General features: G+C 41.1%; 1 protein-coding gene across 2 annotated transcripts; it reads right to left on the bottom strand.

Moving 5' to 3' along the window:
• Nucleotides 1-776: 776 nt before the first annotated feature.
• htr2cl1 (5-hydroxytryptamine (serotonin) receptor 2C, G protein-coupled-like 1) lies at nt 777-27,713 on the bottom strand. 2 transcript variants are annotated; one of them, XM_028980995.1, is made up of 6 exons: nt 27,536-27,713; nt 20,714-21,046; nt 20,396-20,617; nt 6,268-6,468; nt 2,998-3,161; nt 777-2,825 (listed from the first exon to the last, which is right to left on the bottom strand). In XM_028980995.1, exons 2-6 carry the CDS (start codon nt 20,805-20,807, stop codon nt 1,944-1,946), a joined length of 1,563 nt encoding a protein of 520 aa, XP_028836828.1. In that variant the 5' UTR covers nt 20,808-21,046; nt 27,536-27,713; the 3' UTR covers nt 777-1,943. The 2 variants fall into 2 exon arrangements, with proteins under 2 accessions (XP_028836828.1, XP_028836821.1); XM_028980988.1 differs by having other exon boundaries at nt 20,396-21,046.

Here is a 27,713-nt window from a genome sequence, read left to right as displayed (position 1 = left end):
AGGTCCGGTGACTGTGGAGGCCAGGTCATCAGCCGCAGCAGTCCATCACTCTCCTGTGTTCATTCATAGTTTTAATGCCTTCAGTGAGAACCTACCAAAGTAAATGGTCATGAAAATAAAGAAAACACATTGAATGAGAAGGTGTGTCCAAACTTTTGGCCTGTACTGTATATAAAGGTCACAACAAAGCCTTGACAAGCGTCATGAGCTTTTGTTGCCATTGTTTGCCAACAGGGGTCAGTGTGGTCTATCATTTTCATCAAATTGCACAAAACTCTGAAATAATATATTTAAAGTGTCAGGTTAATAGCTCCCAGTTAAAAATATTATACCATTATTGCTTAGTTGAGTAATGAGATCAAAAAACAACACAAGAATTTAAAAACTAAATAATTTCAGCAAAGATATGTACATAAAGTTAGCCCTTCAAATGAACTTTTCTTGCTTTTTATTTTGACTGATATCTATTTTATCCCCCCCCCCCCTTAATTTGTTCACTTATACCCATTTTTATGTAACACTTCACCTGTACAACATATCCTCCTTGTGTTTCTGAAGTTGATTAGTGGGGGAAACATTTTATGTTGGTGTTCCATTTCTCCTTATATAAAAATATGATATTTAATCAAACCAGAATTTTGTTAACAAGACTATAAAATTTAAAACATATAAATAAACATATGAGTAATAAATGCTATATGTAGATTTTTAGTAGACACTACAGTTGACCTGTAGTAAGTGTCATGCCAGATCAATCAATTGAGTACTAATGCACACAAAGTAATGAACTTTTAATAAATAGATAGCAGCATCACAAAAAAAATGAGATAACATTGTGTGTGTGTAAACAAAGTAAGTGTTCATGGACAAACATTCACAGGCAATGGTATAAAAATGGCAGTTAAAACAGCAAGGCTAAATACAAACATGTTTTCTAGCTCCACACACAGCTACTGTTTAACATTAACAGCAATATACACAGCAGGTTGAGTTTTTTGAAAATCCTTCAGATGCAATGTTCAAATGTCTGGGTCTTCTCCGAATGGTTTACACACTCATGGACTTGTTTCAGCCTGCTGCACCAATATTATCTGTAATATTTTGTGCATGGTACCTGTCACATTTGAGTATTTAAATTCAGGTCAGCTTCATGCTATTGCCACATAGTCACTCTCTTTTTTTAAAACACATCTACGACAACAAAAATCAATTTGAAAAAAATTAAGTCTGCACTTAAAGGCCACAAGGCTCTGGGCAACCTAAACTATGAGGTTGGAAGCACTATTTCTGAATAAATCCCTTTCCATCGGCATACACACGTCTGATCCATGAAGAAAGAGCAGGTTTGAATTACATTCCATTATATAGGTTTGCTGTGGTAATTAATGAGGCTGCATTCTCAGCTGGAACATGGGACTCCTGTGGGCACACTTTCTATCGCTTCCTTGGTTAGGATTCTTGGACAATGAGATAAGCCTTATGGAGTCCACTAGTACCCTGTTTATAGGTTGAAAAAAATATACTGCTGCTAAGCACGGGTAAACAGCCTTTAGCAATGTTTTAACTTTACTGTTTGATTTGGCAGACAAAGAAAATGACTACAACTACCACATGAGGGCGCTCTGGCTCTATAGGCAGGGCTTGCCAATCCAGTACTGTTAGGTCAACTATGGAAGAAACATAATGGAAGAAACAAAAACTGTCCAATTCACTACAAAATAACACTTATTTCTGCACGTAAACACAAACTCTTCTCATTCTTAGATGAGATAACTTGCATTTGCAAGTAGCCTCAACATTATTTGCTGATTTGTTAAGGAGGTAAGACAGGTGCAATATTCATCCATGACAAACCCTATTGGAAATCCCACTGCCAGTTTCCATGTACAGGCTACTTGCAAGGTTCCTGGTTGCTGATGGGCCCTCCCAGTCCAACCAACCATTCATACACTGCTGGTGTGTTCCCTGGAGGTGTAACAGCTGTTGACAGACAGCATTTCTGGCAAGCCAGTCTGCATCTCCAACCCTTCCGAGGTCTCATCCAGTTCCAGGCTCCTCAGAGTGCTGCCGTCTCCATTTCTACAGTTGCTGTTACGGTCCACGGCCCCATCTTTTCCACAATCCAGGACAGGTGTGACAACATGGGAGGGACAAGAAATCACGTTGAGTGTAACAGGCTTAATGAGCGCCCCTGCTCCACTGGATGAGCCCCGGTATCGACAGCGCAAGTAGTTGGAGAAAGCTCGACGATAGGTCTTGTTGAAGAGCGTGTAAACCAGTGGGTTGACACCCGAGGAGATGTAACCAATCCATACGAAGACATTGAGCAGCTTGGCCATCAGCTCACTGTTGCAAGGTTCATGGCACAGAGCGAACAGCACATTGGTGATGAAAAAGGGACACCACATGATGAGGAAGAGGAAGAAGACCACGCCCAGCACCTTGGACGCTCGCTTCTCGTTCTTGATTGCCTGCATCATGCCCCGTCGGCCACCCCCATGGTAGCTGCCCCCGCCGCCTCCATCCCTGCCTCCAGCGGCCGGGGAACTGAGCTGCGAGGGCGCCTCCGAGCCCGGGATGATGGAGCATGCAGTGGAGCTGTGGGGCAGTGTGGCTCCCGCTAGGCTGCTCTTCAGCCAGTTCAGGCCGCTCTGCTGGGCAGAGGAAGGCACCACCACAGTCAGGGAGGAAGAGGTGGACGACGTAGAGCCTGGGGCTGGAGGTGTAGCCTGTGTAATAGGAACTGGAGCTGGTGGCTGCAGAGGCTGTTGGGAGGATGAGTTTTTCCCCTCGTAGAGGAACACGGTGGCCTGACGCTGCAAAACCTGTTGTAATAAACATGAGAAAATGCAACAGGGTCATTAACACAGAGTGGCTCTAAATACTAAACACTCCAGGATCAGCGTCACAGACAGTGCTTGGATTTCAGTATAGCTCTTCTGAAACTGCTGAAAATGTTCAAACTGAATGTTGCTTTTAAAACAGCAGCTGCCGCACCTGGATGGTCAGGCAATAGGTGACCACCATGATGACCAGAGGGATGAAAAAGGCCACGAAGGAGCCCACCAGCATGAACCGCTCCTCTTTCAGCTCACAGCTGCCATTCACAAACACCTTGTCCTCTTTGAGGAGCCCAATCACTGGGATGGGCATAGAGATGCCTGGGAAATGACAGACAGAGAAATATTATGTACAGTATGTGTAGTGAGATACTATGTATAGTATTTCACAAAAGTAAGTACACCTCTCAGATTTTTTTATTTATTTTAACACTTAAGGTATGACACTTTGATTTAGTGTAAAATAGTCAGGGTACAGAATGTATAAATGTGCTAATTTGCTGTCCCTTCAAAATAACCTAACAGACTCTACATAAAGATTGTCAAAGCCAGTGGTTCCCTACCTGGGAAAAATACATAGGACATGGACACATATGTATGTGATGCAGTGTGTTGCAATTCTTTTTGACTTTTTGCTTTGTACATTATAATATTAAATACATAATAGATAGACCAGAGACAGTGCAACATATATTGTAAAAACATGATACAAAATTTCTGTAAATAACATGCAGTCTTTTCCTTTTTAGATGTTAAATATTGGATTTTATCCTTTATTCAGATACTTAAATCAGACCATCAGGGATGAGCAAGGTTCAACTATTTGAGGATAAAATGAAAATAGGCCACAACAGATTAGAGGGTGTAATATGGGCAAGGATTTTAAAATATCAGGATGTGTAAATCCGCCCCAAGTAAGTGTGCATCAGTTGCCTTTCTAATGCAAGAAGAAGCCTGGAGGAAGCTACGGGGCGGGCGGGAGAATGTGAAAGGAAGAGCGAGATCTCCTTAAGGACTGCCAGGCTTTTGAAGTTGATGGGTTTAAAAATAAAGGAAAGTGTAGCGGTCGGACAAACTGAATATCGTGCAAATCCTTTCTTCAGTTATATTTGTTCTAAATATTTATTTCAAATTATCGTTTAAAAAAAAAACGTACAGTGTTGAAAGGATTGCACTGTCACAAATTGCAATATAAGCTGAAACTGTCTGTAACATTCTGTAACAGCGGTGAATGTGTTGAATTGTTATGCACAATCCCTTTCAATATGACATTGTTCACAGCAAACTCTGAATTCTTTATTGCTTTGACAATAAAGAATGTTTTATTTCACTTTCCTAAATTAGATAAAAAGAATGAGAGGACAATAGAGTCTCTGGAGAGATACACTGTCTAGTCCACCCTGGCTCCGCCTCCCACAACACAATCCCCTTCCCGTGAGTATTAGGGTTAATGTCTGTGTTTGCTTGTCGTGTCGTGAGTGGCCGCAACTTCCAGGTAAGTCCTCATCCCGTAGTGTGCATTTGCCGTTATCCTTCTCTCACTTCCGGGTTATTGCTTCTTGATCATGTCCCTCCCTAGGGCACTGCGGCATGGATAGGGACCCTCACCATGTAACGAGTGTCAGTTGCAGCATGTTATGTCAGCAGTTGCTTGCGTGATCCCCAGGTGTTCTCTATGTCTGAACCCTGAAGTGTCTACCATGTCTAATGTTGTCACCGCAAGATTGGCTTGTGCTCATTGTTTCTATGTTGTCTATGTGCCATACAGGAATGGGTGTAAGCCCAGGAGTGGTCTGAGCTACGCGTAAGGTTCTGGACTTGGCGCATTGTACTAGCAGGCAGCAGTGTCAGGCTGCGTGACACTCAGCACACCAAATAACCAGAGATGACCCGTTTGTTTAGCGCAAGGCATGGTGGATTGTTTGACGTTACTTTTTCCCTGTACAAAAAAACTCCATCGTTCCTCTGCACCTCGGGCATGACATACACACAGAGAGAGAGAGAGAGAGAGAGAAAGATGGACTAGGAGAAATGTAGAAGCCTTTAGGTGACAGCGGGTTGCTTGTCGTCTTGAACTTGTTGTTGCAGAACAACACCTACATGGTCCAAAGTAGGAAATTATAATGGCTTCCTTCTGTCACTTCGCATTACAGATGCTCTCTAGGTAGAGCTGTCATGAGTCACCTCCCCACCGTAATCTGAGAGAGAGAGAGATTGTGTGTGTCTGTGTGTGTGTGTGTGTGTGTGTGTGTGGGGGGGGGTGCATTGGCAGGAGTAAATAAAGAAACACAGATGCTGAGGATTTAATAAAGATGATCAGAGAGCGTCCTCTTACCTAACTGATGCCAAATCAAATAGCCATAAACAAAAAAGAAAATAAACAAAAACTTACATGGATGAAGCACATTTTGATTCGAAAACGGAACATAAGGCAGTCCGAATCACTGTGAGAGACTGACCGAACGCAGGCTCAGCCCCCGCCAGCTGTCAGAGGAAATACTGCAGCCTTGACAATCCAAACTGACAGAGTGACGGAGACAGAGATCCGGGCCTTTTACGAGAGCGGATGTTCACTCACGTACGGCATTCCCTACAGGCTCACCAGAACTGCCAAAGTGCTTCAAGGAGCATAGACCCACCTCTCAGTCTAACCAGAGCTTTCATCAAGGCAGCTATCTGCACAGAAGACCTGAATCCTTTCACTGGTCTACAAATGAACTCCTTAACGACTTCTGGACTCCATTGCGTTGCTTTGTTAGATGTAGTCACTACATCATTAACAAGTACTTGAATAAAATATAATATTACACAGAATAATCTAAAGTCTATGGCACTGATTCCTGAAATTTGAAGGGGTTGACATATATCGCTTTTTTAAATGATTTAGAGTCATGGCAGTACACGACAACACATTCCATGGGTTCTAAGCCCACTCACTACCACTGTGTCCTTGAGCAAGTTGCTTCCTCTGCTCCTGACTATCACTGCCAGCCACATGAAGGAATGCAAATGAAAGAATGGAATCATTGTGAAAGACTATATTACACATAGCACTAAACACTGTAGGCAATCTGTTCAAAAAAGCATCCTCAGGATATACACGGATAAATAAATGGGTGCAACAAAAAGAGTAGTTACAGATAACGATCAAGCGGATTCTGTTGAGATAAATCCTGTGGAAACCTGACCTTACACTTAACCCATGTAGTTACAATTTACCAGGTAGCCCAACCTTAAAGAGCCATGCTTCAGTATATCTATACACGTAATATATAAAACAAAAACCAAAAAAAAAAGCGATAGCATGTACATACTTTTTAATACCGTGTGCATGTGTGTACTTTAGGGTTAGGTTTAAATCAGTGTTTGGCTGCAAGGTCTTGTGTGCTCCAGCTGGACAGCAGGTCTGAATGCTGCTTCTCCTCACCGATGGAGATGGTCCAGACAGCGGCAATCTTCAGCATGGCTTTGGTGCGCGAGTTGAAGCGGCTGTGCTCGATTGGGTTGCGGATAGCCACATATCGGTCTAGCGAGATGGCGCACAGGTGCATGATGGACGCCGTGGAGAAGAGCACATCCAGGTAGATCCAGATAGGGCAGAGAGTGCTGGGTAGTGGCCAGGCATAATCTGAGGTAAAGATAGGACAGAAGGGAGAAAACACTTTTAATAGCGTTCATGTTTCTGTTAAATTAATGAATGTCTGAATAAATTGAACAGCTGCTTTGTTACTGATGCCATCATGCAAAGAAAGAAGGCTGATCAGGTTGCAGATAGAGGTGCAGAGGCAGAGCTGTAGATGAAGGGAAAGGAGTGATGCATGAAAAGAAAGCCTTTATTATGTACATTAATGGTGAATGAAAAAGGGGTGTAAGAGATTCTGTCTATTGCTGTCTCTGAGACAGAGACAGCATGAAACGGAGAGAGAGCAGGAGAAGGACTGCTTCAGGATGGTAAATGAAACGAAACACATGACTGAAGCTTGACCGTTAGAACTGGCTTAGCACTTTAGCTCATAGCGTTGAGGTTTATGACTGGCATTTGGTCAAGTCTGATCCATAATCACCACTCAGGGGTATCCCTGCACACAGCAGGCCTGCAGAGGCTTGGATTAAAATCCTGTGGGGAAGGGGTGGCTCCCTGCCACTTTGGCAGCAAGAAAAAAAAGATGCCTGCTGGAGAGGGATTTTCTCTATTTATGTCCATTCACTTTGTTCTTCTGTTCTTTGCCTGTCACATTTATAACAGTCTGAGTCCTCTGTAATTGCCAAAACTAAAAATAATTCTGAGAATTTTGAGTCTAGTGGCATGTTGAGGGTGGGGGTGAGCAGGGGAACGACCAGTCTGTCAGGGGGCATGAAGGAATGACAGGATTAAAAGCAAAGAGGTGGGGTAGAGAGGAAAAGAAAAGACCTCAGGAGACAGAACTTAAAAGTAATGATCTTCCACCCCACTGTCTGAATTACACATTTTGCTCACTATCACACCCTCTATCCTCTAATATGTTAAAAATACATTCACAGCATTTATCAGACATTTATAAATAAAGCCTCTTCGTGCGTATTTTTTTACTTTAAAGCACACATGGTTTAAATATTATAGGTAGGACTTTTTAATACAAATGTAATGAAACAATTTGAAACAATGATATACAGTTGACACTCCCTTGAGCTGCAGGGCCAAAATTGCTTTTGTCCAGAAATGGTTTAACATAGAAACACTTTAAGTATATCAAGTATAACATGCACATTACATGAGCCATGAGTAAAATCATGATATTAAAAATAATACTAAAAAACAACTCCAAAATGACTGATTTAAGTGACCTTTGAAATTATATCACCAAGGTACAACTCAAATCGGTCATGATGACATCTGAAATTTGAATCAGTGTCTGGCATGTGAAATACTGAATTAGAGGTACATTTCATCCACTAGGGGGAGCCACAACAAATAGATTCTTTGTAAAAATGAGTGGTAAGAAAATGAAGCAATGCAGGTGAGATAAATAAATGTATTTTTACGCATTCTAGTCACACAAGCATCTCCTCACAGAGTTAAATGGCAACTGTGAATGTGTTAAAATGATGCACATCCTGCAGTTACCAGATGATTAAATGAATACCTGTTACACAGAGCCTGTTACATATGGATGAGACTTGGTAACTGGCATATCTGCACGCTGTCAGGGGAAATGTTGTCAAGACTCTGGGCAGTTCAGCATGAATGTGACATTTGAACTCAGCAGACTTGCAGAGAAAATTTGCATATCTTGTTATATAGCATTCCTTCACTGAATGATGACTCTCAGGTCGCATATAAACTATTTAAAGATGCATTTGCTACAAATCCTAAAAAGTACAACTCCCATAAAGTACTCAATGGTTTATGAAACAACCTTTATGAAGTAAGAATTAAATAAGAATGACCTCCAACCCTTTCTCAGTCCCCTTTCTCTCCCGCAGTAATGCACTACGACTGGTGTAAAGTAGCACCTTTGTTGTGATATAAAAATAATGGATAATCATTCAGTGTAGCAAAACACATGGGAAATTTTTCAGCTCATGGCAGTTTTTCATCACACATTATTCTTTTAAGTTCAAGTTCAGGTTGAATTTATTGTCATTTCAAAAACGTTTCTCCGGAACCTGGTTCTGCAAGTAAAATTTGAAAAATTAAACAAAGTTACATACTGACAAAGTGCATGTGTGACAGAGACAAACTGGGCTACATGAAGTGCAAACAGGGGACACAGGCAGTTCAAGAGTAACATTTAACTAATACTTGTAGAGCTGTTGCAGAGTCTGGCAGTGAGGGTCTGAATGCTTCAGTGCCTTCTTCTGGACGGCAGGAGGGTGAAGAGTGCATGTGAGGGGTGTGTAGAGTCCTTCACAATGCTGGTGACTTTCCAGATGCAGCGTGTGTTGTAAAAGTCCATTATAGAGGGAAGAGAGACTCCAATGATCTTATCAGCTGTCCTCACTATCCGCTGTAGGGTCTTGCGGTCCAATGCAGTGCAGTTCCCAAACCAGACAGTGATGCAGTAGAGCCCAGGAAAGATTTTCCTCTAGTTGAACACCAAGGAACACAAGATCCGTTTATGTTAAGTGGAGAGTGGTCCTTCCGTTCTCTTCTGAAATAATCAATCATCTCTTTTGTTTTGTCCACGTCCAGAAACAGATTGTTGACATTACACCAGTCTGTCTGTTGTTGCACCTCCTCTTTGTACGCTGACTCATCGTTCTTGCTGATGAGACCCACCACCGTCTTGTCATCAGCGAACTTGATGACGTGGTTTGAGCTGTGGTCTTCATATGTTTCATGACTATCCCACTTACTACCATTGTGTCCCTGAGCAAGACACTTAACCCTAAGTTGCTCCTGGGAGACTGTCCCTGTAACTACTGATTGTAAGTCGCTCTGGATAAGGGCGTCTGATAAATGCTGTAAATGTAAATGACCAGCCTCTTCAAGCACTTCATGATGGGTGTAAGTGCAACGGGACGTTAGTCATTGAGACACGACACTGAACACTTTTTGGCAGGACAACAATGGTGGTGGTGTTGAGACACGCTGGAACAAAGGTGGTGCTCAGTGAGATAGTGGTCTGGACATTCACTGAGCATCTTCCAGGGATATTGTCTGGTCCAGCAGCCTTTCGTGGTTAAACACAGTACCTGATCATTGGAAGAAGAGTTGGATTTCCTCGCAGTCACGCCGTTCTGTTTGGCGAATCATGTGAAGTCATTCAGCACATCTGGTAGGGAGGGGTCACTGTCACATTTTTAGGTTTTAGTTTGTGACGGTCTGGACACCCTGCCACATGCCCCGTGTGTCACCGTTGTCCCAGAAGTGGCTGTGAATTTTCTGCCCGTGTGCACGCTTTGTCGCTCTAATGGCTTGAGACAGTTTGGTCCTCACTGATCTTAGGGCCACCTTGTTAACCTTCCTGAAGTCCGAGCTTTTAGCAGCTCACGTACTTCTGCTGTCATCCACAGCTTCTGCTTTGATCTTGTGGTGATGGACTTGAAGACTATAACATCATCAGTGCATTTGCTGATGAAGCTGTTCACTGATGTCGTGTACTCCTCCAAGTTGATGGTGTTGTCGCCATTGGTTACAGCCTCCAATAACATTTGCCCACTGAGCCACATCTCAGTAAAAAGTCTGTATATTCCCGCTGGGTAGTCCAGTTTATTGTCCAGGGAACAGACGTTAGATACTAGGATGGACAGGAGAGCCATTTCCCGTGCTCTTGGTTTCTGGCACACCGCAATTCCCTCAGGCACCAGAACCAGGCAACACCGGGACCTGGAAGCCTGAGAGTGTCCAGTTGTTTTCGTAAGTCATCCTGTATGTTAGTAGAATGACGAAGCTGGAATGACATTATTAATTATATCCATAGACAATAAAAAATTACACCTCTTTCAGCCATTGCAGTTACATAATCATGCAAAATATATTCACTGGCAATTACGACTGGCCAGTGAAGCCCAGTGGTGGAATGTAACAAAGTATTTGTACTTCGTTACTGTACTTAAGTACATTTTTAGGTATCTGTACTTTACTTAAGTAAAAATAATAATGCATACTTTTTATTTTACTCCATTACATTTTGCGGCAATTATCTGTACTTTCTACTCCACTACATTTCTACAATTTATACCATTACTCGTTACATTTTATGAACACAATTTCCTCAAAATCTTGCATGAAAAAATAGTTCGCCTCCAATGATGGCAGAGCGCGCGTCAGTTAGCAGCACGAGCTGGTAGACCGGCTTGATTTCAAGAAGACGAGACATTCAACATGGACCCAGAGCTGCATTAACTGAGCGTGAACATGAGCCCTGCAGCTCTGAATCACAAAGAAATCCTTGGCCGGATTTAGGAAATTGTCACGTTGGGGCTGGACATGGCGATGAAGGAGGACGCATATGCACGACTTCACACGACAAGTGTTTAATACAAACTGCACACGACGAGGGAACATTAACATGCAGTGACCTGACGGCGAACAGAAACGAAGAGGATAGTTTTATACAATTATATAAATATACACCAGGTGAACACGATCAGGGAACATTACACGAGACCAACATGAAACTCCGGTCCGAACTCCGGATCCACCCTGCCGGTCCGGATCATGACAGAAATTTATTTGAGTACAAAGGAGCAAAGAATGAGTCCTTGCGATTTCTTTGCATCCCATGCCTGCCTCAACATAAAGAATTGTTGCCATTGTTGCCAAACTCCTGTTGAAATTTGATAAAACATATAGAGGTAAGCTATGCTATGGTATGCAATGCTTTTGGGTATGTTATGATACTATTATCTAGCAAAATGTATGCTGACATACAGAAATAGTATAAAAATCACACCAGTGTAGCTTCATTATTTTTTAACATGGTGGTAGGATAAAACTGGTTTATTAGCTCAGAGAAGATAGCTTAATGTCTTTGCTAGCATAATGAAAAAGAACTAGTTCACGATCATAGTTAATTTTTAAAACATTTTAACCAAGTTCACAGCTCAAAAAATTAACTAGTTCACATTTTCAATACAACGTCCTTCTATCTGAACCTCCTTCAGTCTTCTCCTTCTATCTGTCATACCTAGTAGACATCCACATAATTCTAAGGTACACACAGTATTGCAGAGTGCACGCACAATAAGCACACCAAACTTTCCAATACACATATACTGTATAATTGCTTGTAATTATTAAGAGCAATGACATCAGTACAGGCATAAGTCAGTATATGTACTATGCTTTTACAAAATGGCACACCCTAGATGTTGAGACAAACCATTGTGTGAGTACTTTTACTTAAAAAAAAAAACTTTAAAGTAAATTTAAAAGTAAGTACTTAGGACATTTACTTAAGTAAGATTGTTGATGTAGCACTTTTACTTTTACATATTTTGTACATATTTTGCAGGTTACTTGTACTTTTTCTTAAGTACTAAGCATCAGTACTTCCTCCACCACTGGTGAAGCCAGAATTTTCAGTGAGAAACATATAACAGGTTGGTAGGTTACATCAGCTTCACCTGGGCCAGGTAAATCTGTATGGTCAAGAGCCACACCTCAAAGTAAAATCATTGCCAGATGCTACCATGCGCTTTAACCAGACACTTAAAGTTTCTTCTGCCAAATGGGAGAGCAGGAGAGCATCCTGATTGTTAGGTTTGATGCATGCTCTTAGATTTTAATGTAATGATCTCAGTAATGAGTCATCCAGTCATTTCTTGCACATCCAAGGGTCCACCCAGATCAACCATCTAATTCATTTTATTACAGGTATTACAGTCGATCCCAGCAATCTCTGGGCAGAAAGCAGGAATAAACACTGTGCAGAGCACTGGTCCATCACACACACCCACATGCTGGTGCTACTTTAATATCATAAAACTGCATAAAACTAAAGCTAGGGAATGAAACCAATACAAGCTTTCACACATAAGGCCCAGAATTTCACCCAGGGTAAGATTCAAACCCACACCAGCAGTACAGATTTACCATGGGTGGGATTAGCTAATTTCAATATTTATTTCAATAATTATTATTCCTGCCTACCTTTACACTCTCAAAAAAGAATGAATGCTTTTGTAGTTAACAGTAGTTAGTAGAGAGTCTCTCACTCTCTTATTCATACTATCTGCTGCTTGCTACAGAAAAAAGTAATCATCTTACACTGAATACAAAAGAAGGTAGAATAAGAGGGAGTTGTCATCCCTTTTTCAATTGATTAACGATGGGAGCTGAGGATTGGAAATGAACCTATTAAGTGTCAGCAAGGCTGTGTGGGTTTCTGTGTGACTGTGAGTGTATGTGCTGTGCTTAAATGCGTCTGTGGGACAGTCAACCCCCCCAATGCTTGGTATCCAGAGGAGCAGCTTCTGTCAGGCTGGTAGAACTGCAGCAAATCCCATGACACACTAAACTGGCACAAGTGGGAGATTAGATTTAAAAGAAAGCGTGCTCCCACATCTTAATCAGCAGCCGGGCTAAACATATCTTTTTTTTAAAGACACATAAACATTGCTTACGGCCATACCACAAAGAACATCTGATCTCGTCTAATCTCGGAAGCTAAGGAGGGTTGGGCCTGGTTAGTACTTGGATGGGAGACTAAGCACAGCACCGTCCCCACACACTGCTCCCCGGGCACCTGTCATGGCTGCCCACCGTTCATGAAAGGTGATGGGTTAAAAGCAGAGGACACATTTCGTTCTGTGCACCGTGTGCTGTGCAGAACACATATAAATTCACTTTCATTATGACTGGAGCTGTGAGTTGTGCTTTTTTTGTTGTGCATTGCAAGGCTCATAATATTTTTATTAATTCTTGCTGTGGAATACATAAGGATTAGTGCAACATGTTGTTCAAGTAGAAATAAAAAAAGATAAAGAATAAAAGGAAATATTTTTAATATGTCTGGAAAAAGTGGTGTTGTATTTAATAAACCTGCATAATAAAAAACATAATACAATTTGAGTTATATACTGTACCCTTCAAAGCCTGGGATAATTTAGAAAAGAAAAAAACTTTTACAAAATATGAATATGAAGAAACAGTGACTGACAAACAAATTATTATGAAGTCTGAAGAAGGCCAGCTCCTTTAATTATGCAACGTCCAGCTCGACTGAAGGCCTTATAATAATCACATTTTAAAGTGTGGACTAATTGTTGCTGATGCTGATCATGGGCCTCTTTTCATTTATGCAGAAATGATATAATTAACAGACGTTTCCAGCTTTTACATGAACAATGTCTAGACAGGTTTTTTCTGAATTTTGTTATTTAACATTTCTAAACGTGATCCCTAAACCTTTGAACAGAAGTGTAGGAAGATATAGTAGTAAAAGTTCATCTCTATAGTCATCCTGAGTTCAATTTATGAATCTCTCAGAAGAGACACCTAAGGTTCTCAAAGTGCACCCTGGGATACACTTTGATATATGTTCTACTCTGGAGTTAATCCAGAAAACTCTGACCTCATCAGAAACATCTGATGAGAAGAGCCCATTTAATCTCTCTTACGTTAGCTACTTCTGTGTCAGATATGCAAACCAAAAAAAAAAAAAAAAGCAGCTACATTCGAAGCATCAACATTGCATCCACAGCTGGTGTCCCAATTCACCCCAACTAAATATTTCCTTGTAAGGCAAACCAAATCCAATACTGCTGGTGTCCTGCTGTAACACTCATCCTGCAAGTCTCCACATATCTGTAACTATAAGGGACTGTGCATTTTTGCCAGTTTAGACATCATTTGTTTTAGGCTGTGTTTGTGAGCAATCTTGGTGGCATGCTTTGTGTGTATTATGTAATAGAGCCATTAACGATTAAGGCCACCACATGTTGGCCGTTATGCATGCGAATTTTGGAGCTGCTGCACCAGTTGGCACGTTGTCATGTTGTTTTGTCTGGACAGGATTACTCTCCAACTCTCTCACACACAACACAAAAAAATACACACTAGTTACCAGGTCACTCATCTGCTTCTGCACCTCCAAGGTACAATGGATTTTTTTTGGGGAAAAGTATTATTTGAATACCAATAAAAAGGGATTATGACTAGAAATGCGGATGAATAAAGACATCCACCAGCAACAAACAGCAGGCAGGATCGTAATATTTGGCCATCCACTGTCTTTGTGTCCTTCTGTGTAGACTATGTTTTTCTGTGTCGACTGGTCTCTATGGAGAGGCCTTACTAACCAGAGCCTGTGCTATGTCAGGGTGCTTCTTCATAAAGTGAAAAATATGTGGTTAAACAACCAGCTGCACACAACTAGCCTTCTATGGCCATGTACACTGCCAATGGGTCCAAGTAGTTCAAATAATTCCTGGAATGGGATTTGGAATAAGGTAATGCATTATGTGTTTTTAAATATAAACTTGTGCCTTTATAAGTACTTTATGAGATTTTGTTTTAGTTCACCCATAAAAGCATCTGAAGAAACCTATATTCTCAAACCAGCACAATCATAAAGCATTTGCTTATTAGGTGACTTTACTGGTTATATCTTGGGTGTGTCAGAACTTGTATGGGAATCAAAACAATCAGCATCTTTTAAAGGCTTTTCCTTTATTTGAGTTGATGTCATTTGATTTATGTATTAACAGTGGACCTGATTACCTAACAGGAATATTTGAGGAACTTGTTATATGCCAGTTTCAAATGTTAAATCACAGTCTTTGCTTAAAAGACTCACCATCTATCAGCCACAAAAACAAAACCTTCTAGTAATATTGCGCTACTAAAATAGCTCTGAGCTATCAAACGTCTGGACAACACCATTAGTCTGTTCAATGAGGCCATCAGGAAATATAGTTACCATGAAGGGGCAGAACTCTCTGTAGGTAGAATGTTTCCTACTCGCTTTCTCCCCAAAGAGAACCCTCACACATCATCCATATGATTCAGACCAGGTCACCTCATTTCATCACTTCATGTCTAGCTGTTTATTGTTATGATCACATGCCCATTGTAGGTGCTCTCTGTGATGTACACAGGTCAGCATGGGCATCCTGACCATTCTGCAGCTATGCACTACCATACACAGTAAGCATTTTTGCCAGTTTGTGCTATTGTGGCTTCTGTTGGATTGGACCAGACAGGAAAGCAATTACCCTTGGGTGTGTATGACCTGCTGTCTTGTCCTTCCTTGTTTCACTTTTGGTACCAATCACTGTATGCCAGGACTGTCAGGACTGTCAGGGCCTGCCATTTCCATGATGCATCACAATTGGGTTAGTCGGATTCATATAGATTTACCCTAAATATATCCCACCCTTTGTCAGGTTTCATTATTACCACATTAATTCACACGTCAGTGGTTTTAATGTTGTGACAGACTGTACACTACACTTTTGAGTCAATAAGCAAAAGCCTTTAACAGTTTGTGATACCTCCTTCAATTTGTCGATAACAGGGTCGTAAACATTCAGCATGACCTAATTTCCATTTTTATCATTTTACAACGTAACACAGTGGTTCTCCAATTTTAGGTGTTTCAGCTGTCAGTGTCTATGTGTCAGCTTGGTGGTGAACTGCAATGTCAAAACTGCCCATCTGTGAATCTTTTCTTGCATGTAAGAGTGGTTCAAAAGAGGAAAATCGGTAAATGGTGGGGAATCAGTAAAAGGTGGGTGACCAATGACATGTCATAGCATTTCAGTACCATGAAGACTTGCTGGAAGCTGCCACTTAAGAAGTGAGGATGAATGACAAGCCAAGGGCACTTTCAGCCTCTTAAAATTAATATGCACCATTTACAGCAGTTTTTTTTTATTAATGTAGTAACTGTATGTAATAAATACTTGGAATGGGCGGCTTTAAGGGGTGTCAAATAATAATATTCTATCAGGTGGGTTTCCTGTGACATTGTTATTCTCTTCATGGGTTCAAATTTTTTTCAGTTTGACATCCCTTCTGGGCTGGGCTGTCAGCGTGTCTGCCGAAATGAACAATTTTTAATGGTCTAATATCTTGAAATTGGAAATGCCTCTAGTGTGCTTAGGTCTTCAGCCACACCTGTATGGATTGGCTGTAAAACTAGTCTGTTTTTGTCTGTAGCATACAGGCTCTGTGGATTCATAAGACCATTTGTCCTGCATAACCATGAGCAGGAGAACCCTATTGTTGACTGTGTTGGACATACCAAGAGGTATGAGTCAAGTTTTCATTCCAACCTGGAAACTAATTTCATGCTGATGTTAACTCTCACTATTTAAGGGTTCTTTCTCCATGCATACAGATTCCTGTATCATCTAACTGTGACTTCACATACATCTCAGGTACACCAGACAATTCATTAATGTGGCCAAAATGAAAACATGCCAAAACCACAAAACAGTCTGCACGGTTTCTAGCTTCTGAAATACAGCCAACCCACCCCAGCACATCCACACACATCGCCTGGAGGATCACAAGATTTTTGCCAGATTGCCATTCAGTAACTTTCTTTTCCTCAGTTGTTTAATATAAAAGAATCACCCTCCTTGCTCCAAGTAATCTGCCCATAGAGTATAATTCACATTTGGAAAGATACACTTCATGATTGTGGGGGAATGTGTCACTGAACTGGACCATTTCACACACACACACAGTCTCACACACACACACACACACTGATTGCCTGTGATAAAAGTAATTGCCTTGACCTCCGAGGTTAGACTGCCAGAGCTTTAGCCAGATTTCCCTCTCTCACTAATTCTGAAAAACACCACACTTCTGCCTGCATATGAACACAAACATGCACATGCATGACACAGCACAGGCAGAGTAAATAGCCTGCAGGCTCTCTGAACATCTGCGGCCTTCCATTAACATGCTTCCAACATGATGAAGGCATCTGTGATGTGGCTGCACACAAGTGTCTGTGTGCCATTAAGAGAGACTGAATGGACAGCATCTGCTGCAATTGATTTTAGCTCAGAGAAAATTGTCCCTGAAATCTCTGAGAATATGAAATACCCAAGACACAGTCAGAGTTTTTGGATCTATAGAGAGAACAAACAAAGCCCTTCAACAAACCCACTGTTCGCCATACAGAATACCAATCATCTTATGGAAGTCTTGGCCATGGTCAGAGGCTTGCAGGCTCCATCAAATGTGCATTTCAAATGTGGCCAAACTACACAAGTTAAATCCATGACAAAAAGGTCTCTAAAGCCTTTTTCTGTATCAGCTAGTACAGCAGCAGAGATAGGTGTTTTATCTCGCAGTGTTAATGAAGTCATGTCACATCCATTTATGTGGGACAAATTTCCATTCCAGTTGATGCTGTGTGCGGAATTTAATGTTGGTCTGTGTGCGTGTGTGTGTGTGTGTGTGTGAGAGTGAGAGCTAGGTTGGAACCATATCTTCATGCTAAGTGTCTACTTAGGTTAATGACACAGGGAACCAAGGAGCTGGTGTAAGAGCGAGAGAGAAAATGTTTATGCTTGTGTGTTTGTCTGTGTGAATGTCAGCAAGCAGCACATCAAACTTGTATCTCGTGGATTTTCTTGACAGTGAAAAGTTAATAGCTATAGAGCGTTGACTGGGTGTCAGACGTTGGATGTGACAGTGTGTGTGAATCTTCTTCTGCTTCGTTTCTTTTTTCAATGTGGAGCTGTGTGTGTGTGTGTGTGTGTTTGTGTGTGGGGGATGACAATGCTCTACCCCCACAGGTGTTCCAGTGAGTTTGTTCCTCATATCTACATGTTTATATTGAGGTTTGTGCATTAGATCAATCGTTCAATCAGGGCTCAGTAAGAGGTCTCCCACTAATCAATACCCATTTTTGTCCCCTACATGGCTTTGTCATGTAAGTCAATCAGCATCGGCTCCACTCCACAGCTAAGTGGATGTAGCTACACTACCTCCAGATCAATGGAGACCCATCAGGAGTAACTGCTTGCTAGAGGGCAAGAAACGCTTAGTCAAAAGATGCTTTGTCCCTCTAATGAGCCACAACAACTATAACGAGCACCACTGTGCATCTTTTTAGCTGTTTGAAATGCACAGAAGGGCCAAGGCGGTGCTTCATTTATTAAAAAAGAAAAGAAACAGGTGCTGAGGCCAAGTCATGAACATGTTCATTTTTTAGCTCAAGCTACTCACACACTGTACCTGTGCTGGGGCTCAGGAGGACATTTTAAGAAGTGCTGGAGTTCAGTCTCTGTTACACAAGCTCACATTAAGGGCTGTGCTCCATATATGTGTTGTGCTGAACAGCAAGCCCCTATGGGCTTTTGATTTTATCTTTAGGTGCACTGGCAGATTGAACCTGTGGAATGGGGGTAGGGTAAGGGTAAGGACACTCCAGGTTCCCTCTCTCCAGGGACTTTTGCTAATGAGCGCTTTTGCTGACAGTGGCTGACCAGGGCTTGTGAAAAATGACCCATTATGTATATATATAAAATGTTCCTCCCTGAGAGCTCATTAAAAATGTATTACCAAACTCTCAAGGCACTCAAGGTAACAATAGAGTTTAGACAACAAATAAAAATACATTTGAATATACACACATACATACAGTTTGGACACACCTTCTCATTCAATGTGTTCTATTTTCATGACCATTTACATTGTTAGAGTCTCACTGAAGGCATCAAAACTATGAATCAACACATGTGGAGTTATGTACTTAAAAAAAGTGGAGACCTGGCCTCCACAGTCACCAGACCTGAATCCAATCGAGATGGTTTGGGGTGAGCTGGATCGCAGAGTGAAGGCAGAGGGGTCAACAAGTGCTAAACACCTCTGGGAACTCCTTCAAGACTGTTGGAAAACCATTTGAGGTGATTACCTCTTCAAGCTCACCAAACTTTTGACCTGTACTGTATACACATACAATATATACATACATACATACACACACACACACACACACACACACACACTACTCACCATAAGTTAGGGATATGAGTGCTTTTCCTATTTGCTCTGAATTTTGATGAAATACGTTCCCTTACTAATAATGTATGAGAAGAAACACAATTTTAATAAGTTTAGTATTTATTACCCCAAAAATTTAGACAGTAACAGGGCTCGCTCCAAATAACCAAAAAATGACAATGTCAGTAGCAGATGTTTCCACCATTGTCACAATGACAGCTTGACAGCGACGTCTCATGCTCCTCACTAGCCTCATGATGTTGTTCTGAGGCAATGCGTTCCACTCTTCCACAAGTGCTACACGCAGATCTGCCAGGTCACGTGGGGGCGGGGTATGATCATTCAGTCTCTGCTTCTTCCCAGACGTGTTCTATATGGGTTCAAGTCAGGGGACATTGATGGCCATACCATATGAGGCACTCCAACTTCCTGAAGTCATGTCAATTCTGCCACAATGTGGTGGAGCATATCATTCAGATCAACAGAATGTTGTGGGATGATGATGGATTTTATGATGTCTCTGAGGTAAGAACGTGCAGTGACTGAGCCATGTACAATAACCAAATCTGTTTTGGGCTGACTGGTGATACTTGCCCACAGGTGGGGCAATGGTGGCCTAGCGGTTAAGGAAGTGTCCCCATTATCAGAAGGTTGCCGGTTCAAATCCCGATCTGCCAAGGTGCCACTGAGCAAAGCACCGTCCCCACACACTGCTCCCCGGGCGACTGTCATGGCTGCCCACTGCTCACTCAGGGTGATGGGTTAAATGCGGAGGACAAATTTCACTGTGTGCACCATGTGCTGTGCTGCTGTGTATCACATGTGACAATCACTTCACTTTTTTGCCCAGACTGTTGCACCTCCTCCACCAAAACAATCCTGGGGACCATGCTGACCTCAGCGTCAACATGTTTATGATGACATAAGGGGAGACATTCCAGATCCAACCGTCCATCTGAGTTTCATTTTGTGAGTGTGCACCTGCTGCCAATGGCCTTAACCAAATAAATAACAAAAAAGGTCCAGAACTGATGGACCCCACACACTGTTTGTTACTGGCTGGTTTGTGCTGCATCTGTGCAATGTAAAAGCATCACCAGCAGGGATTTATGATATGTGATTTGCAGCTTATTCAGTGTGACACTCTGTGGGCACTCACCATATAGGATGTTGACTAGTGAGACGGGCATGACCAGGATGCCCACCAGCATGTCAGCCACAGCCAGAGAGCGCAGGAAGTAGTTGGTGGCATTCTGTAGCTTCTTTTCCAGTGATACAGCCAAGATGACCAGGATGTTGCCCCCAATGGTGAGGAAGATGATGACCAGGATGAGTAGTGCTGGCCAGTTCTTGGCTTTCATTGTATCCAGCTGTGCTATAGCTTGCGAGGAAGACGATAATGAGTAAGATGAGTTCCTTGAAGGCTCTGTCCATAGCAAAGTAGTCTGGTTGAGCAGACTGCTGGCTGAGGTGTTACCTGGCCAAGACATCCACCCCACTACATCCAGGGAAGCTGCTGTGGAGGCACCAAAGCTTCCCAGAACTGGCCCGAGACCATGAGGACCACCCATATTCAGAGAAAATAGAGATTGTCTGTTCTATGGGATCCTCCCTCCTAGTGCTGCTTCAAGGAGACTCCACTGACCCCACCCAAACATGTAGGACCACCAGCAAAGATCACCAAGACTGTGCTGGGTTGCTGCTTTCAGGGTTAAGTCAACTCAAGAAGCACTGGACTGACAATCTCCATGACATCTTCTGTTCTTGATCTCATTTATCTCTCATGCTCTCCAGCTTCCTTCATGGATTCCTAAATGGAACGAGAAATGGAGATAGAGTAAACTTGAGCTTGTTCAAATGAATTTAGAGAATTACATATAAAAACATACTGCATATATAAAAAATTTCTAAATAATTGTTTAAATACAGCCATACATAATCCTTACACCAGTGTGTATCAACCCCATCCTTGTGACATGCCAACAAGTTACAATTTGTATTACATTTATCTGATTCTGATAAACGACCACTGTCCAAACTACTTGCTGTAGAATCTGTCCATGTACAGATTAACTTCTTCCATTGAAAATGGCTATTCAGATGAGGATTTGGCCAAGTTGAAATGCAAAGCATCTTTGATCAAGAAAGAAGCACTTTCACAGAACCTGGCCTTTTTCATTAGCAAACACATCATCAGTAATGGTTATGATTTATGCTGGTTAATCCATGTTCCTGGGTGGTCAAAATTCAAGCAGACAGAAGGCAGTGTTCTTTGAACACTTGAATAGCGTTTTCATACAAGACAGAAAAAAGAAATGTATCAGCTCATTTATAAGAAATGTATCAGCTCATGTCTAACGTCATGCAGTGAAAGTCACATATGGCTATAACATCTGATTGCATCAGTAATATTGGCCTTCACTTAAAATTCAATTTTGAATTTCATTCTATGTAAAAAAGTCTCTGACAGAATAGCATTTGAAATCTGTTTGGATATACAGGAGGACCTGCGATGCTCTCCCAGGGCTCTTGTAGTTCCTAACTTATCTCACTTCAAGGAAAGGGAATTCTGTCAGTAAAGTGGATGCATGCATGTTCTTTGGGATGAAAGTGAAAATTGAGCTTTGAAATAAAGTTATGCCTAAATTTCCAATGAAGAAGCAATTGTTTTTGTGGGTTGTAGATTTTGACACCATTTCTCTTGACCATACAGACATATCAATATGGAATTAATCTGTGCTTCTATTACAGAATCTTGCAAATCTAAAGTCACATTTTCTAAAAATTAACATAACATAATAGCAAAATGATTCTATGAATGAGGGTAAGAGCCCTCCAGATTTATATCTAGGTTTATTTATATTGCAGCAGCCATGCTAGTAGTCACTATTATGGAAAAGCAACAGTCATACATTATGAGGCAACAGTCATACAGTGGGGCAAAAAAATATTTGGCAGCCCCTAAGTGTGCAAGTTGTCCCATTAAAAAAGATTCGAGAGGTCTGTATTTTCATCAAATGTACACTTTAACCGAATGAAAAAAAAAAATAGGAAATCAATTGTATTATAATTTTTTTTATTATTGTATAATGGTGCAAATAAGCATTTTTTAATAGTTCACCTCAATACTTGTAACCTTGGTGTACAATGCCAGAGGTCAAATGTTTCCTGTAGGTCTTCACCAGGTTTGCAAACACTGTAGCTGTATTTTTGGCTGATTCTTCCATGCAGATCTTCTCAAGAGCTGTGATGTTTTGGGGCTGTGGTTGGGCACAGATTCTCTATTGGAGTTCACTACTAGAGTACTCTATAGAATTCTATTTTGATTTCATCCGACCATGTGACATTCTACCAATCCTCTACCACATGACATTCTACCAATCATCCAGATGGTCTCTGGCCAACTTTAGATGGGCCTGGATATGTGTTGTCTTAAGCAGGGGAACATTTCAAGAACTGCAGGATTTAAATCCATGATGACATAGTGTGTTACTAATAGTAACCTTTGTTACTGTCATCCCAGTTCTCTTCAGGTCATTGACTAGTTTCATTGACCATGTAGTTCTGGGCTGTTTCATCACCATTATCAATCGCCAGGTCAAAGGACCATTGATTTTGTATTTATTCCATTTTGTAATATTTGTTCCAACAGTTCCATCTCTTCTCACCAAGCTGCTTGCCTATTGTAGATTAGCTTGGTCCAGTCTTGTGTAGGTGTATGGTCTTGACAGCTTGGTGGCACCAAGCTCAGTGGCACCTCGGTGGCACCTTGGCAATTTGCGTTTGAAACCCACAACCTTGTGATTACGGGTCCATCTCCTTACCCACTAGGCCAGAAGTAACATGCCTTTGAGGTCAGAATTCTTGCTTATTTGTTGGTTCTAAATACTTATTTTCTGTACCGTATATAAATAAATTCTTTAAAAATCATAAATTGTTTTTTTTTTTTTTTACATTTTGTCTCTCAGTTGAAGCGTACCTATAATGAAAATTACAGACCCCCTCATATTTTTAAGTGGGACAACTTGCACAGTCGGTGGCTGCCAAATACTTTTTTGCTCCACCTTATATGAAGCATTTCTGGAATGTGTCATGTGACACATTATTTGTAGATAATCAAAAATAGCTTAATTCCTTCACCATGGGAGCAATAAAATCTTCTTCAAAACAATGGGAGACATTTTCATTAGACATACTTTCTATATTTATACGTTATAGTTTAGTCCCCATCCTGTACTCAAGACATTCCAATTTACAGAGCGTAGCAAAGGAGTGAAAGTCGAAATACATTTTTAGACTCTGTCATGGATAGGAGAATTAATGCATGGAACATATACATAACATGAATTTGATAATATCATCCATGTTAGATATCCATAAATAGCCATAGTTACATGACTAAGACGATTTTGGGTGTCCAGCCTCTCCAAACTGTATGGAGTTAATTGAGTAGACAAAATTAGAAATTAAGACAATGGCTCCTTATAATGTTTTGTTACACAAACATGTGTGAAACACATTCACATATGAAACTGTCACCCTCTATTATAGTTGTAAATAACATCTGCTTGCAAGTTAATTTTCAAAAAAATGAACAATTTTTCCCAAATTTGTGTGATTTTTTCCTACTGCTTATATGCTTTTCTTTCAGGGTCCTCATTATGACATTTTCCTCAAAATCCTTTTTTTTTTTTGCATCACCGACCTAATATGCCATCATAGTGAGACATCTTCTGCATATAATCATGTGAAAAGGTTCACTATTGCTATATGAAAGTTCACATTCAAGGACACATGCGTGACAGTTTCATATGTAAATGTGTATGTGTTTCACATGTGATTGTGTAACAAAAGCCTGAAATACTTTCTAAATGGCCCCTCATACTTGCTCACCAGGTGACACAATTTCACCCATTTTTCACACTTCCCTGTCCTGTTTTGACCAAGTGTGAAGCTGCATACATTGTTTTTATGGTATTTGTTTTTGCCATCATGCATTCCCGTTATTAAAAATCACTCCTTTTTCTTGATGTCATGTACACGGCCTCATTCTTCACCCAATTTGACATTATAACCTTAGATACCACCAGGCCATGATATCCAGCAGAGTTCAACTCATTAAACATGAGGATGCTTTTCCTATTAATTAAAGGCCATTTGTTATGTATTCATCAAAGATTTGTCTCTATCATAATGACTGACAAGTAACTAATTATTGCTACAAAAAAGGTACGGATTATGTTATTATGCATTCATTTCACCAGACCTGAATCTGATAAGATTGCAGTAATTGCATCATTATCCCATTGTTTACCTGATGTATCAATATACTGCAATTTGAGTGCTGACATATATATATGTGTCTGTGTGCCTATGTTTATTTATCTTGTAAAGTCATGGGCAAAATGTTTGAGAATGACACAAATACTGGTTTTCATAAAGTTTGCCGCTTCTGTTTTTTTATTATGGCAATTTGCATTTACTTCAGAATGTTGTAAAGAGTGAGGAGATGAATTGTCCATCTTTCTACTGCATTTAAGCTCTGTCACAAAAGGACCTGCTGAGATAATTTCAGTGATCATGTTGTTAACACAAGTGAGAATATTGACAAGCACAAGGCTGCAGATCATTCTGTCATGCTGACTGATTTAGAATATCAGACTGGATGCCTTAAGAGGAGGGTCAAGCTTGAAATCATTCTTCTTCCCCTGTTAACACTAGAACTCCCAGGTTTTTCTGACCCCCTCAGCCCTACCAGAGGTAGGCCAAATGGCCCCTTGATTTGAAACTAAAACTCAATCACAGACAGTTGGCTCCCATTTATTTGTAAATGGGTGGCCCATTGGAATGTGTCACTCCCCATCCCCCCATAAAAAACATGTAAAAAATATTTGGCCCTATGTAAAAACAACCAAGCCACATGGCCCCTCTCTGGTAGAACTAGGGGGATACGTTTACATTTACATTTACAGCATTTATCAGATGCCCTTATCCACACTTACAATCAGTAGTTACAGGGACAGTCCCCCCTGGAGCAATTTAGGGTTAAGTGTTTGGCTCAGGGACACAATGGTAGTAAGTGGGATTTGAACCTGGGTCTTCTGGTTCATAGGCGAGTGTGTTAAACACTAGGCTACTACCACCCTAGGGCCAAACGGCCCCTCTCTGGGACAAAAAAGGGCAACCATTTTTGCATTACAATGCAAAGTGTCTGAACAAAGGGATTGAGAGAGAGTAAGTGTGTGTATGTGTGTGTGTGCATCTGCAGTGTAGTGTAGAGAACATGTTCTGATCCAGTCCAGTCCAAATCCAAATCCAATCCAGTGCTGTTATAAAAATTAATTTTTCTGGCAGCTCAGGCACTTTATTTAAAAATATATATATTTGGCAGATATAAAGCATACATAAATTGAAGTAAAGTGAAGGATTTTATTATTTTATTATTTTATTATTATTATAATAAAAATAAAATTCCAAACCTACATGGCCCTGGCTGACAAAGTGATTGCAGTTGTTGCTAATAACCCAACCAGTTATTAGGTTTAGAGGGCAATCAAGCGTTTGCAATAACTTGCAATGAGTCATTTACAGTGCTTTGGAGGAATTTTGCCCTACTCATCAGAATTGTTGTATTTCAGTTGTTGTTTCAGATGTTCAATTGTTGTATGGGCACTTGGGCTTCTCTTCAACACGTACACATCTTTCCTGGGGCAATGGTGGCCTACATGGGGCAGTGGTGGCCTAGTGGTCAAGGAAGTGGCCCCGTAATCAGAATGTTGTCGGTTTGAATCCCGATCCGCCAAGGTGCCGATGAGCAAAGCACTGTCCCCACACACTGCTTTCCAGGTGCCTGTCATGGCCTGCTGCTCACCAAGGGACACATTTCATTGTGTGAACCATGTCCTGTGTACCACAATGACTATCACTTCACTTTTACACTTGGATGTTTTTGAACCGCCTTTTTAAGGTCATGCCACATCACCCCAATAGAATTTAGGTCAGGACTAGGCCACTTTAAAGTCTTTATTTGATTTTTCTTTAGCCAGTCAGAGGTGGAGATCCTGGTGTGTTTTGGATCATTGTCCTTCTGCAGAACCAAAGTTCATTTCACTTTGATGTCATGGTCAGATGGCTGGACATTCTCCTTCAGGGTTTCTTGGTAGTGTGGTGTCCTGAGAATGTATAGACGTAAAGACCCATAGACTAACTCCCTGCCAGTAGGTGGAACCGTTACCGTATCAGAGGTAAGGTGTAAGTGACAACCAGTGTGTGAGGCAGAGCCACCGTAGCAGGTGGGCAAGTTCCCAGCAGTAAAGTGTGTTTCTTCAATCCCATTCTCCTTTTGTTCTGTTCCCTCCATGTTATCACAGGTAAACAGCAGAATTCATGGTTCCATTTATCACAGTAAGTCTTTCAGGTCCTGAAGCAGCAAAACAGCCCCAGACCATCACACTACCGCCACCGTACTTTACTGTTGGTATTATGTTCTTTTTCTACTTGCAATAGGACACACACCTTCCAAAAAGTTTAATGCAAAATTGGGCCAAGCTCAGCCGTGGTTTTTGGTCCTCTGTCATGCATACCATTTTGCCCAGTACCTTTGTAATGGTGGAGTCATGAAATATGAGCCTAACTGAAGCAGGTGAGGCCTGAAGTTCTTTGGATGATGATGTGGGGTTTTCTTGGATGAGTTATTGCTGAGCTCTTGGGGTAATTTTGGCTGGCTGGCCACTCCTGGGAAGGTTCGCCACTGTTCCATGTTTTCGCCATTTGTGGATAATGGCGTCACTGTGGTTGGCTTTACAACCAATAACTTTCTTTCTCATTTGTTCTTGAATTTCTTTGAATCTCGACATGTCTCGCTTTAGAGGATCTTTTGTCTATATCACTTTATTAGGCAAGTCTTATTTAAGTGATTTCTTGATTCAGAACAGATGTGGCAGAAAATAGGCCTGGTTGTGGCTAGAGATATTGTAATGTGTAATGAACCACTTAAGTTATTTTTTAACAGGAGAGGGGGGCAATCATTTTGTAACACAGGGCCTTGTAGTTTTGGATTTATTTTCTCCCTTCACTTAAAAGGACATTTGATGTTTACTTGTTTTGTCTTGTTTGTTAAATGTGACTAACATGGGAAAAGTGTGATAACTGTGATAATACCCACCCAAACAAACCATGTGAACAATCCAAAACTATTTAGCTTTCTTCACTCAAATGTTACTAATATCATGCAATAGTCGCAGATCAGCTTTATTCTCTTTGGTGGAATTTAGTTAAATTCTCGTACGTGAAATCTTACCTCAACTGGGTTGATGGGTCTCCAGAGACAAACACTTGCAGCTTTCTTCTATCTCTGCCCTCCTCGTGTTACCTTTGCACAGCCAGGGATCTACCGCCATATACCTGGCCTGTGAGAAAGAGAAAAACATTTTTTGGTAAAAAAACAGAAATGAAGAGAATGAGGACTGATCTCGTAA

This window comes from Denticeps clupeoides, chromosome 1, assembly GCF_900700375.1.
Source record: "Denticeps clupeoides chromosome 1, fDenClu1.1, whole genome shotgun sequence".
NCBI classification, from domain to species: Eukaryota; Metazoa; Chordata; class Actinopteri; order Clupeiformes; family Denticipitidae; genus Denticeps; species Denticeps clupeoides.
This window is presented reverse-complemented; position numbering and strand designations above follow the sequence as displayed.

Excerpts from the sequence above, each read along its gene's own strand:
- htr2cl1 (XM_028980988.1), bottom strand. The coding sequence starts at position 20,807 with ATGGGTGGTCCTCATGGTCTCGGGCCAGTTCTGGGAAGCTTTGGTGCC. Across the intron at positions 3,162-6,267 it reads TGTCTGGACCATCTCCATCG|GCATCTCTATGCCCATCCCA; the intron begins GTGAGGAGAAGC and ends GTCATTTCCCAG. Across the intron at positions 2,826-2,997 it reads CCTATTGCCTGACCATCCAG|GTTTTGCAGCGTCAGGCCAC; the intron begins GTGCGGCAGCTG and ends TTATTACAACAG.